The following is a 13,727-nucleotide window of genomic DNA, read 5'->3' on the forward strand; positions in this document are numbered from 1 at the left end:
TGCTCTAAAAACGGAAGTAGGTATCTGCTTCTAAAAGGACATAGCCTTCACACCATATGGAACAGCTCTGCTCTGCCAGGAAGCCAAATGGATTTGACAGCAAGGTATAACAAGAACCTCACAGACTGAAAACGTGGTTTTGGCTACACCATATATCCTATAAGGGTCTTATCTCTAAAAATTATAGAAAACTTCAACACCTCAACATGGAAAAGACCGTCCATTTAAAAAGTAGATAAAAGACATGAGCAAACATCTCTCCAAAGTAGACATTCATGAAAAGAGTCTCTCTGCCCCTTAGCCATTAGAATACCAAACTCACTGCCACTGAGTTGATTTGGATTCATAATGACTCCTCTATAGGGTTTCCAAGATTATAAATCTTGATGGGAGCAATCAGACTCATGTTTTTCCCATGGGCGTTCTGATGGATTGAACCACCAACTTTGCAGTTAGCAGCCCACTGCTTAACCACAGCATCATCAAGGGTCTTTATCATTAGCCACTAGAGTGGTTTAAGTCAAAATTAGAGTGAGATACTGCCTCACCCTGGCAATAATGGCTTTGAATTAAAAACCGAGCAAAAATGCTGGCAAGGGCTGAGGGGAGACAAGTGCTCTTATACATTGCTGGTGAGACTGCAGATTGGTACAGCCATTATGAAAAATTGTCTGATGCTTCCTTAAAAAACTCCAGAAAGATATATGCACTAGCAATTGTACTACTAGGTATGTATCTTAGGATTAAGATCAGTGAGATGAATCAACATATACACACCCATGTTTGCCATAGCTTTATTCACAATAGCAGAGAGCTGGAAACAGCCTAAATGCCCACCAGTGGGTGAATGAATTAAAAAAATCTGTGATGCACACATACAATGGAACAGTATGCAAGGATAAAGAATGATGACTCCTCAAGACATCTGAAACATACATGAATCTGGAGGACATTATTCTGAATGAAAATAAGTCAAAAACAAAAGGATAAATATTTATGAGGCTGCTGTTATAAACAAGCCAAGAATAGGTTTACCTACAGAGAGAAAAGTTCTTTGATGTTTAGCAGGGAAAGGAAAGGAAGGGGGAGGGGAGGGAGAAACACCAACTACGTAATAGCTAAAAATTAATCGTGGCGACATGAAAGGCATTACATAATTGTGTGGAAAGTAAATACAGTGTGACCCAGGAAAGCAAGACACTGAGGTATTTAAGAATTATATGTCTTGTTATTAATTATAGGGTCACTATGAGTCAGCATCGACTTGATAGAAGTGAGTTTGCTTTCTAATATGGTATAGAGTATTATTACATGTAAAGTTAAACATACTGTTAGATACTGATTTCACAGGACATGCAGGAAACAAAAGACCGGATGTTTCTTTGGTACTTGGAATAGGATTTTTTTGTTTGTTTTTGATGAAAAACACAGCAACTGCATTTCTCATTTTACTATTTCCAGACATGATGATTAATAATTGGTTATAATATTCATATTGTGCCAATAATTCTTTATTTCTGTTACAGTTATTTTACTTCCATTTACTTAATTCTCCTGCTTTAATCCTTCTCATCTATACTTCAAAATAGCTGATGCTCCTGTGGCTTTAGATAGATTAAATTTATGTCCGTATACTCAAGGGTAGACACTATTACTTACTGGTTACATTTACAGCGGGTTTCAGGGGATAGCTTCAATTCAGAGTTTGAAGAGCAGCGTGAGCCCAGTCTCAGACTCCTCCATCCTCAGTATGTTGAGTGAGTCTGTGGGATGGCAGCAGCCACTGATGCTTAGTTCTCGATAGGCTTTTATGTTGCCCACATCCTAAGATCCTTTTAAGGGAAGAAACTAGATCTTATTTTCCTTAGGGCTTTTTTAGTATTGAGATTATTTCTAGATTGATTTGGGAAGCAAGCTTAGCTTAACTTGATTGTTTTTGTTTGTTTTAAAACTACCACTTATCTGATTTAGGGTAGAAATTAAAATTTGAGAATTCTGGATTGTTTTTGACCTTGGGAAATTCTTGTTTGAAATTTTGCCAGGACTTTCACTTTCTTTTTTTCTTCTTTTATACATTTGAAACATAGAATTTGTTGTTTTAGCCAATGAATTATAAAGATGTAATTTTCTTTTTTTAACATTTTATTAGGGGCTCATACAACTCTGATCACAATCCATACATACAAAGATATAATTTTCTTAAGCTGTTTTAGTAATTATATTAATTTTTTGGTATTTGATAATCCATAGTTTCAAAGTAATATTTAAGGCTGTTATACTAATGTTTTATACATTATAGTTCTTTTTGTATATTGTAGTCACCATTAAAGATTTTTCTTTTTCCCATAGAACATTCCAGATGTAGATGAAGAAGGCTATAGTATTAAACCAGAAGGAAATCAGAATGATATCCTTTTATCATCTGGACGTCTTTATTATTTGTATTGGCATATAAGTAGATAATTATAGCAACAATCTATTAGCTGAAGGTTTTACTTAAAATTCATTTTTCTTCCTTTTTTTCAATCATTATATTGGGGGCTCATACAACTCTTATCACAATCCATCCATACATTAATTGTATAAAGCACATTTGTACATTCATTAGCCTCATCATTCTCAAAACATTTGCTCTCCACTTAAGCCCTGGCATCAGCTCCTCATTTTCCCCCTCCCTCCCCGCTTCCCCCTCCCTCGCGAGCCCTTGATAATTTATAAATTATTATTTTGTCATATCTTATACTGTCCGATGTCTCCCTTCACCCACTTCTCTGTTGTCCATCCCCTAGGGAGGAGGTTATGTGTAGGTCCTTATAATCAGTTCCCCCTTTCTACTTCACCCTCTCAGTATCGCCACTCTCACCTCTGGTTCTGAAGTTATCATCTGTCCTGGGTTCCCTGTGTTTCCAGTTCCCATATGTACCAGTGTATGTCCTCTGGTCTAGCCAGATTTGTAAGGTAGAATTGGGATCATGATAGTGGTGGGGAGGAAGCATTTAGGAACTAGAGGAAAGTTGTAGGTTTCATCATTGCTGCACTGCACCCTGACTGGCTCGTCTCCTCCCTGCGACCCTTTCATAAGGGGATGTCCAGTTGCCTGCAGATGGGCTTTGGGTCTCCACTCTGCACTCCCCCTCATTCACAATTATATGATTTTTTTTTTTTTTTGTTCTTTGATGCCTGATACCTCATCCCTTCTATACCTTGTGGTCACGCAGGCTGGTGTGCTTCTTCCATGTGGGCTTTGTTGCATCTGAGCTAGATGGCCGCTTGTTTACCTTCAAGCCTTTAAAACCCCAGACTATATCTTTTGATAGCTGGGCATCATCAGCTTTCTTCACCACATTTGCTTATTCACCCATTTGCCTTCAGTGATCGTATCATGGAGGTGAGCACACAATGATAAGATTTTTTGTTCTTTGATGCCTGGTACCTCATCCCTTTGACACCTCGTAATCACACAGGCTGGTGTGCTTCTTCCATGTGAGCTTTGTTGCTTCTGAGCAAGATGGCCGCTTGTTTACCTTCAAGCCTTTAAGACCCCAGACGCTATATCTTTTGATAGCTGGCCACCATCAGTTTTCTTCGCCACATTTGCAACCCATTTTTCTTCAGCGATCGTGTTGGGAAGGTGAGCATCATAGAATGCCAATTTAATAGAAGAAAGTATTCTTGCATTGAGGGAGTACTTGAGTGGAGGCCCAGTGTTCATCTGCCACCTTAATACTAAATCTATAAATATATGCACATAGATAGATTTCCTCATCCTCATATATAAATAAATTTACATATATACATGCATTTACTTAGACCTCTATAAATGCCCTTTGCCTCCTACCTCTTTCCTCTATTTCCTTTTACTTTCCTCTTGTCCCACTATCATGCTCAGCTTACATTTGCGTTACATTTAAAATTCATTTTTCATTTAACATTTTATTACTAAATTTTTACTTAAAGCGAATTTTTCTTTCTTTTTTAAAAGCTCATTTTTCATTTAACATTTTTATTACTAAAAGTTAGAAGCTTTATTTCTGTTAAAGTTCATCTTCTCTTTTAAAGCTTTTTGCTTTCTGTAAATACAGTATGTAAAAAACTGGTTATGCATTAAGATCATTTAGTATAGAAAAGTCCTTAACTGACACCTACATACCAAAGAAAACCATTTCTACTCATCTAGTGACTCTGACTCTGACGATGAAGAACCAAAGAAGTACCGGATCCAAATCAAGCCTGTTCATCCAAATAATTCTCATCATACTATGGCTTCTTTGGATGAATTAAAAGTATCTATAGGGAATATATCATTATCCCCAGCAATTTCTGTAAGTATCTGTAAATACTGTTCTTATAGAAACCTTTATTTGACTATGATATGTTAGACTAAGAGAAATAAGGAAATGTTTAATGTGTATTTTTATACAGGAGGATACATTTTTTTGAATAATTATGCCATTGCTGGCTCCCCCCCAGTCCCCGAGGATGCATGTTAAAATATGGCTTTATTTGACTTCCTTTTGAAAGTGTTCTGCAAGTAAACATCTGCAAAATCCACTGTTACTGCCCTTTGCTGTATTTTCTAGAACCTCAGGAACATTTTGTGAACTGCCAGCATAAATCTTTTCCTCATTTAATTTTAAAGTTTTGTCCTATTTTTTTAATTTAAATCATTTTATTGGGGCTCATACAACTCTTATCACAATCCATACATACATCAATTGAGTAAAGCACCCTTATACATTTGTTGCCCTCATCATTCATTGTCCTATGTTTTATGAACCTTAGGGACCAGGAAATTATATAATAATGAATTTAAAGATGTTTTTTGGTCTATTTCTTGAGCATTTCTTTTTTCAGACTTCTCATAAAGGAAGAGAGAAAGATAATGTTTCTTAGTGATAATGGCTTGATCCTTGATCCTGAGATATTATATTTTCCTTAGCTTTTATGGGAGGAAAAAACTTAGCATAATAAATTTTTCAACTGATGTTGATATATACTAAATTCAGATATGTTCTATTGTTGGATAAAAGCATGATTTTAAAATGAAAATTAGTTATCTTTATAAACGACTATCATAGTTATATTAAGTTGTTTATTTATAGAACATCTATAAATCTGTAATTAATAATTATGACATATTGTATACTCATTTCATGATTATCTAATTAAAGGTTTTAAATGGTCTACATATTTGTTTAGAAAAAATATTTTTCTCATGCAAATTTACCATTTTTAATAATAAAACTTTTTTCTATCAAATACATAGATTTAGAAGTAAGAATCTTGTGCCACTGTTACTTAATATTAGGATTAATATTGAGTTATGAAAAGTTTAATAAATTCTGATGTATACATGTTAAATAGGATATTGTAAAAAGCAGTAAAAATTGAGAGGGTAAGTAATTTTCAAAGATATAAAACACCTCTCTTCATTTATCACTTATCTCATTATTCAGCATTTCCCATATATGACGACAGTAAAAAGTCTATTATTTGACAACTTTGTGTATTAGTGACCTAAGTCAGACAGTAACAGACTCTGCCAGGCAGTGAGAGAGTGCTGCTAGCTGTGATTGATAGGTTTTGTGTCAGCTTGCTTAGGTCATTATGTTGAGTGGTTTTGCAATTACATGGTGGTTTGGTAGTTGTGTAATGATCTTCCAGTTTGTGATAGGCTTTCACATAACAGCAGTTTTCTCATAGTGGCCTAGCCTTAGGAGCCTAAGTAATCATCTTGATAAATGAGTATATGTAATAAATGCAATCTCTGGGTAGTCTGATCATGAGTGGTTTTAGATTGTGTTCTCTTTTTTCTCATTAAAAAAATTATTTCATGTTCAGCAAATGAATAAAAATAAGCACAATTTAGCAGTTAATAATAGATTTGAAAAGAGAATATTCTAACGCCCTATTTCCTTATTGTATATCTAGCTACAGGTCCTTCCCTCTCTCCCAGTGTACACACTTTTAGGATGAATGTGTCTGATATCTGATTCAGAAGGCAAATAGACAAATGATTAGAGCAGGTAGATTCCCCATTTTTGATTCTAAACTGACTGGCTTTCTCTTTTCGTCCATGCACTAATAGAGACACAGCCCAGTAAGTATAAGATTTTGACTTTTTATCTATTAATTTTCAAGTCTTTTGTAATATTTGAATATTGATTTAAAATATTTATGTTACATTATTTAGGTTAGCAGGCCACTGCAGTTTGCTGTCGGTGTGACTATTTTAAGACATTGGCTGTTGACATTGCATGTATAATTACTTCTTACTACAAACAAAAATTATTCAGTTATTTCTGTATTTCTTTTTTATGTTAGTATAGCTCACAATTCAAAATTTAAAACAACTTAAAAAATTGGGTTCCTAATATTAATATCCTGCTAAATTAAGTTATTTCTTTAATGTAACTTAGTTTTCAATCTTTCATTTTAGGTGCAGATGAATCAGAATTCTAGTAGTAAGTTTGATACTTAAATTGGTTATTTTATGTCTATTAAATTTATTAGACAATTGGTTAATTTTTCAGTCTCTGCAGTTGTAGAACAATGGTCTTTCTCATGGTGAGCCTTAAATACATACTAGAAGGATGTGTCTTAGTTTAAAAGAAAGGAATTACCTTTATTTTGTCCTAAAGAATTAAGAAACATACCTTAGAAAGTTAAGTATACTTCTTAGCCATAACCACCAACCTTGTTGGAATGAATCACTAAGCTTGAGTCCTTAGAACCGTAGTATTGGGGATTGCTGATTGGCATAAAGTAGTGCAAGAAGACAAGGTTCTATACTCTACTGTCCTGAGTAGTGAGGAGGGCCTTAGTGATTGAACACCAGCCTTCTCGGAAGCAAGCACTGGCCTCTCTCCAGAGAAAAGGAAAGTGAAGAAAGTCAAAAGACTCAAGGAAACAAAGAACTAATAGGTCATGTGAACCACTGCCTCTATTATCCTGACACTGGAGGACCTGGACAGTCCCCCAGTGCCCACGACCTACCGCTGATTGGGACCCCAGAAGGTCCTGGTAATGTAGAACACAATTCAAAATTATGGAAAGACCAGACTTAACTGATCTGCTAGAGACGGGTGGACTTCCCGAGACTGGGCCTCAGACTCCCTGCAAACCTGAAAGTGATCCACTTCTTGGCTTCTTCACCGTGCATTCAGACATCAGACAGACTCGTAAAGTCAACAGTAACAATTGTGAAGAAAATATTCCTCAGAATATTCGACCATACAAGAACAAAAGGACAGTATTTACCCAGAAACAATCTCGGTGGCAGGATGGGGCTGGAAAGAAAGACACATGGAAAAAGAGAGCCCAGGGATGAAGTGGGAAGCGTGTTGCTGCATCAGTGGAATTGGCATTGAGGTCACAAAATGAGCTGTGTGTGAATTGTTAATTGTAAGACTAATTTGCTCTATGAACTTTATTGAAAACTACAATTTTACAAACAAGAAAAACATGCCTTATACTTTAATACATGAATCATGCATTAAAAATAACAAAGTTCATGGAAAAAATAGGATTTGGACAGCTCACTCAAAACCTATGTAATTTTGTAAAAAGAACATTGAAATAAAAGCTGTAACATCTGTAAAAGTATGTGGAGGTCATGTCTGACCTTTCCCTTGCCACTCTGTGTCACATTCTTGGTGCCACCCCTGCCTTTACCTCACTGCTGACTTGGCATAAAGATCTCGAGGTAGAGTTTTGCGTGTGGTTCTTCTTTCCTGAAGGGGGAAAGCCCTCGTTCCCGATTTTGAGAGAGCTCACTCTGTGAATGAGGGCTCACTCAGCTGAATGAGAAAACTGACCAGCTCCCCACACCCCATTGGAGTCCTACACTTAATTTGCATTATGCCACTCAGTCACTTAATGGGAGTTACAAAGGCTATGGATAGAAAGTCATACCAAGTAGTTCAGCCTTGCCACAGCAATTCTAATAAAAATTCTTGTACAGTTTAAAAGACCTTACTAAATTCATAAATGCCAAATAAAATAATTTCACCTTTCAAAAAGAAGTGTTACAGTATTTCAGTTGTAGGTATTGGAGTCACATGTGGATAAAAAGTTATGGAGATGAAGACAAAATGCACAAAGCTGAAGGAGAACAGCACAGTAAGGCCTTTGTGGCAGAGCAAACAGATGATCAAATTGCACCAACAGCAGGAACGTGGTGTACATTGGCATTGTGGTTACTCATATTGTGTACTTTGCACTCATCAGTTGTTTGGTTCTGCAAAACAGTAAGATGCCAGGAAAATTGCTTATGAACCATCAAAACTTTTATATTACTGATACTGTTCCCTTGTTTGCCGATTGCTTGTGAAAAATAATTGAAGGTACATATATGGAAGGTAGTAAAACATGAAGAAACAACCTGTTATATTGGGGTACGGGAGTCCCCAACACTCCGAGTCCTCAGGAGCGACTTTGTGTTTGTGGACAGTTGAGCACAGAGGCCCCTTGTCCCTATGTCAGGACTGAAAGTGAATGTATTTTCCAATGGTTATTTATCAGTGGTTCTCAACCTTCTGAATGCCGTGACCCTTTAATACAATTCCTCATGTTGTGGTGACCCCCAGCCATAAAATTATTTTTGTTGCTACATCATAACTATAATTTTGCTACTGTTTTGAATCATAATGTAAATATTTGATATGCAGGATGTATTTTCATTGTTATAAATTGAACATAATTAAACATAATTAAAGAATAGTGATTAATCACAAAACAATATTAAATTATATATTGTGAAATATTTGTGTTTTTTGATGGTCTTAGGCTGCCCTTGTGAAAGGATCGGTCAACCCCCAAAGGGGTTGAGACCCACAGGTTGAGAACCGCTGGTATATACAATGGGGCTTACAGATCTTTCAGAAGGCTTACACATTATACAAAAACATAATCTATAGCCAATGGATAGTATCATAAGTGGATAACATAGTAAACAAGCAGTGAAATGACTCAGTGTCTTAACCTAGTGCTAGTTGACCTTGAACGCCCCTGAGGCCTCCCCAGGGGTTTGCTACATTTTACAGTGGGTTCCGCATCTGTAGAGTCTGATTGTTCTTACCTACAGATAACCACCGGGCACACAAAACAGCCAGAGATGTACAAATGATTCTTCTAATAAGGTAGTTCTTTTATGACAGTTCCTTTATTGGGAGGGAGGTGGTAATTGGAGGGACTATATTTGGTCATGAGAATGTGTATTAAGAATGATGTATTTCTCATAACCGTGAGAGTCTTCCCCTACCAAAGTCAGCTTCCCAGAACTGTAATGTTGAGCATAGAGGATTTAGCTGCACTATATTTCCATTTAGTTTACCACACTGTTTAATGGGTACCATGTACGTGACATGTGCAAAGATGTGGAAAATCAGTGCGGAAGAACACACTCAGCATATCTTAAACTTAAAACCTTTTTTTAAATTAAAAAAAAAATTAAGCCTTGGAAGCACCAAAAAAGAAGATGGAAAGAATACAGTCACTGTACCAAAGAGTACTAGTTGACATTCCAACATTTCAAGAGGTAGCAAATGAACAAGACCCAACAGTACTGAAGGAAGCCTTTCAAACTGCTTCCAGGAATTGATGGAATACCAATTAAAATGTTTAAACTAGCTGATGAAGCACTAGAAACACTCACTTCTCTATGCCAGGAAATTTGGAAGACAGCTACTTGGCAAACTGATTGGAAGAGATCCATATTTGTACCCATTCCAAAGAAAAGTGACCTAGCAGGATGCTCAAATTGTAGAACAGTATCATCGATATTACTTGCAAGTAAAATTGTGTTGAAGATCATCTGTGGTAGTTAGATAATTTTGTGTCAACTTGAAGATGTAAAAGTGTAGGGGTCAGTCAGGTCACAGCCTGATGGTGCTTCCTCGTGGGCGTGCCCTTCTCATAGGAGAGTCCTGGGAACCTCCCTCAGCCCTCTGCCTTCTCTGTCCTGTTGATGAGCCATGCTGAGCCTGCGAGAACCCTGGAGATGCAGCCACCACTCATAAATATCTAGAATAGGCAAGTGCATAGAAACCAAAGTTTATGAATATTACCCTGGTCTAGTGGGAGGGGGAAATTGGATTCTCAATTTCTGTTACGAGTTTTGGGGGAAATGTAGAAATGGTTAGGGGTGACGATCGTACTACATAGTGTATATAGTCAGTGTCTCTGATACATACATCTAAGTCTGACGAAATGGCCGATGCTTTACTATGTATTTACATACACATATACAAAGGTAGCAAAACAAATCTTACTAAGAGATAAATTGCTGTAGATGGTGTAAAACTTTTAATTTTCCAAAATTTGCTTTCTTCAGGAGTTTTAAGTCAAGTAGTAACTGACAATATTGTTAGAACTTGAAATACTTTCATAAAAATTCTTTAGTCAAGTTTATATAAATTTTAAAACATTTCTTTGAACTTTTAAAGTTACAACTCTTCTCTCTTAAGCAATTTATTTTAGTAAATAACATAGTTGGATTTAAGTAATTGTTTTTATCAAGGATTATAAAAGAACTAAAGCTTTTGTAGAAATTCAGCCACTTTTAAGCATGATAGAAAACATGTTAAAAACTTTCCTTTTCTTCATAGTTGTTTAATATATATGTCAGTAGTTCCATAATTTTAAAAGTACTCACTGATGTTTGTGTTCAATGTTTCATCTTCCATGAAAATATTCTATTACTTGAATTACTAATTTTTCATATTATATTTTCTTAATTAGGTGAAGAATTAACAAAATCAAAGCCACCTGGTCCATCTAATGAGTAAGTCTCCCTTTAAATTTAGATGAGCTTACTTTTGTCCCATTTTTGGGGTGTTTTTATTCACTTTTGCAATTCTAATTCCAGTAGGGTGTTGTGCAGAGCGCCCTGTTTTCTAAGCAGTCAAAGGCCACAGTGGAGCTTTTGGATGCTTTAGGTTATTTCTCAATTTGGCAAAACTCCTTTTTAATCTAACTTTCTGCTATCAAGTTGATTCCAACTCATTGCAACCCAACAAGATTGGGTGGAACAGCCCCTGTGGCTTTTCAAGACCTTTCTTGCGAGCAGAAAGCCTCTTTGATCTCCTGTGGAACAGCTGTTTGTTTCAACTGCCAGTCTTGTTGTTAGCAGTCCATTGCACCCCTCTTCTGTGCCCCCCAAGCTTTCCACCGCCCCAAGGTTCTATTTGTCTATAATTGACATCGGTGTCCTAACTACTGCTAAATTAAGTGATGAATTACAAAGTTCATGTATATCTGTTTTCAAACGAACTATTCTCATGGAAGTTTTCTCCTTCTCTAAATTTTGCTGGACCTTTTAAGATGGCCATGGTCCGAGAGTATTCAAATTGAGGAAGCACCCGAATGAGAAGGGGGCAGAGAGAAGAGCTGTACAAGGCTGTTGCCATGCATGTCAGACTAGAAGATAGCTGATGTAGCAGTAGGAGTCATGCTAGTGTCGAGTCTTTGTGTAGCACGGATGGTTTGTTGGCTGCCAGTGACTTGAATCTGACTCACAGGGTCCCTGAGTGCAGGACAACCAAACATCGTCGGGTGCTGGCCCGTGCGTGCTCACAATTTTGCGTCTGTTTGAGAGCTCATTGTTAGAGCCACTATGTCAGTCCATCTTGTTGAGGGTCTTCTTGTTCGCTACCCTTCCACCTTATCAAACATAATGTTCTTCTCCAGGGATTGATCTCCTGATGATATGTCCAAACAAATCTGTTAGGTTTCTTCATATGCCATTAGAAAAGTATCCTTTTTTTAAATCAGCTATTATAATTTCTCTTATGAAATAAAGATATGTTACTAGATTTTATACTGATAGCCTTTTGCTTAACTTTTTATTTTTAAAATGTGTGCTAGGAAAGGTACCAGTGATTTACTTGCTTGGGACCCCCTGTTTAGACCATCTCTGGAGTCATCATCTTCAGCTTCACTAACTTCATCATCATCAGGTAAATATGTGTACGTGTATGTGTATACATCCTTGTTTTAAATGAATAGTACAATAGTTACTTTTACATAATTGATTTATTCACTGCTTGTTTATTGTGCCTAGTAATAAAAATTTTATTAACTTATCTTTTGATGATATTGCCAGATAAAACTGACTTTTTTGTTTTATTAATTTAGCTTAAAAACCCTATGGTTTTTAAACAGTAAAAAATTATTAAATTTCAAGAGTAAAAATATTAAATCCCAATATTTTTCCCACTTGTGTGTTTAGTTCTAGGTGTATCATTCATTCCATGTCAATCCCACTTTTTTTATATGTTTGTCAAAGATTCAGCTGCATAGACATACATTAATGGGCTCATTTCTTTTAAATGGGCATTTAGATTGTGTATAAAATTTTAGTGCTATGAATATTTTTTAAATTTTTACTCATGTTTTGTCCTTACAATAATGGGTCACAGGATAAGTTAGTGCCAAACTGCTGTCCAGAAAGGCTCTCATGCTTTCTAAATAATCTCTAGAAGATCTTAGAATTTTTAGTTGTTTTGGCAAGAATAGATGAATACTCTTTAAGTTTCTCTCTTCTTCAAGCTCTAAAATTCACTATCAAAAATGCATGTTTAATAAAGCTCTGACTTTATTGAAAAGTTCAGATAAGAAAAAAAAGTACTAAATTGATCTTTGACCTCCTTCTCTTCTGTAGGATTTCAGAATTGCCAAACAGTATTTGGAGTTCTGGGACTGCTACTTAGGATTGGAGGGGAGACAGGAATACATATATTGAATTCTACTTTGTTAATCTGCTAGGACCTATATACATTATGTTTTATTTTCTCTAAGTAATAGCTGCATGAAGGAGCCCTGGTAGGCTTCACGTTTTCCTGCTAATCACAAGGTCAGGGGTCCAAACTAGAGAGCCGTTTCCTCAAGAGAAATGCGGCTGTCTGCTCTCATGAAGATTTGTGGCCTTGCAAGCTCCCTGGGGTCCACGCCATGGCAGTGAGGGAGTGAGTGAAGAGTAGCTGCATACCATCCTTCACTGTTTCTGTTTTATGAGTGGATACATTTATAAAAAGAAAGATTCAATTACTTCTCCAAGATCTTATAGCTAGGGCGTGTTAGCACCAATATTACAACCTGGATTTTGAAAATTAAAAATAAAAATCTTCTTTTATAGACATTACACCTTGACAGATTAACAAAATATAAATCACATTGAAGTGTTTTACTACTAATAAAATAGACACTAGTATTTAAAATTATGCTCTTTAGAAAATAAATGGATTATAGGCAACTTTAAACCATTTGAAATTTTGAAGAAAGGATAAGCTCTACTTGTAATACAGCAAGAAACAGGTCAATAGATAGTTGACCATTTTCCAAAGTGACAATATAGTTTTCTCAGTGGGCATTTGTTACGACTTACTGTTCTAAAGGGAGCAGTGATAGTTCAGTAGTAGAATTCCCTTGCGGCCTTCCATGTGGGAAACCTGGGTTCGATTCCAAGTAAATGTACCGTAAGCACTACCATTGTCCCCCAGTTAACGGAGGAAAGCTGCTAGAGGTTCTAAAGTAGACCAGGAAGAAAGGCTTTGTGAACTTCTTCTAGAACGTGAGTCACTGAAAACCCAGCTGACAGACCTGATGGCAGCAAGCAACAAAGTTTTCTAAACCCAACCACACAGATAAATGGGAAAAGGAAGAATAATGGTAGAGGGAAAACTGAAGCTGCACAGCTCTCCTTTTGGTTTAGAAAAATGTCAGACGGT

At 36.3% G+C, this 13,727-nt stretch overlaps 1 protein-coding gene across 2 annotated transcripts in view; it reads left to right on the forward strand.

Moving 5' to 3' along the window:
* FCHO2 (FCH and mu domain containing endocytic adaptor 2) overlaps window positions 1-13,727 on the forward strand; it is a 141,425-nt gene that overhangs the window by 97,340 nt on the left and 30,358 nt on the right. For both annotated transcript variants that reach the window (XM_075541160.1, XM_075541159.1), the window contains 5 exons: window positions 2,350-2,407; window positions 4,147-4,322; window positions 6,440-6,464; window positions 10,741-10,783; window positions 11,866-11,957. In XM_075541160.1, coding sequence (XP_075397275.1) covers window positions 2,350-2,407; window positions 4,147-4,322; window positions 6,440-6,464; window positions 10,741-10,783; window positions 11,866-11,957 — 394 coding nt within the window. The remainder of the gene's footprint in view (window positions 1-2,349; window positions 2,408-4,146; window positions 4,323-6,439; window positions 6,465-10,740; window positions 10,784-11,865; window positions 11,958-13,727) is intronic.

The sequence above is a fragment of the Tenrec ecaudatus genome, chromosome 2, assembly GCF_050624435.1.
Source record: "Tenrec ecaudatus isolate mTenEca1 chromosome 2, mTenEca1.hap1, whole genome shotgun sequence".
Classification (NCBI taxonomy): domain Eukaryota; kingdom Metazoa; phylum Chordata; class Mammalia; order Afrosoricida; family Tenrecidae; genus Tenrec; species Tenrec ecaudatus.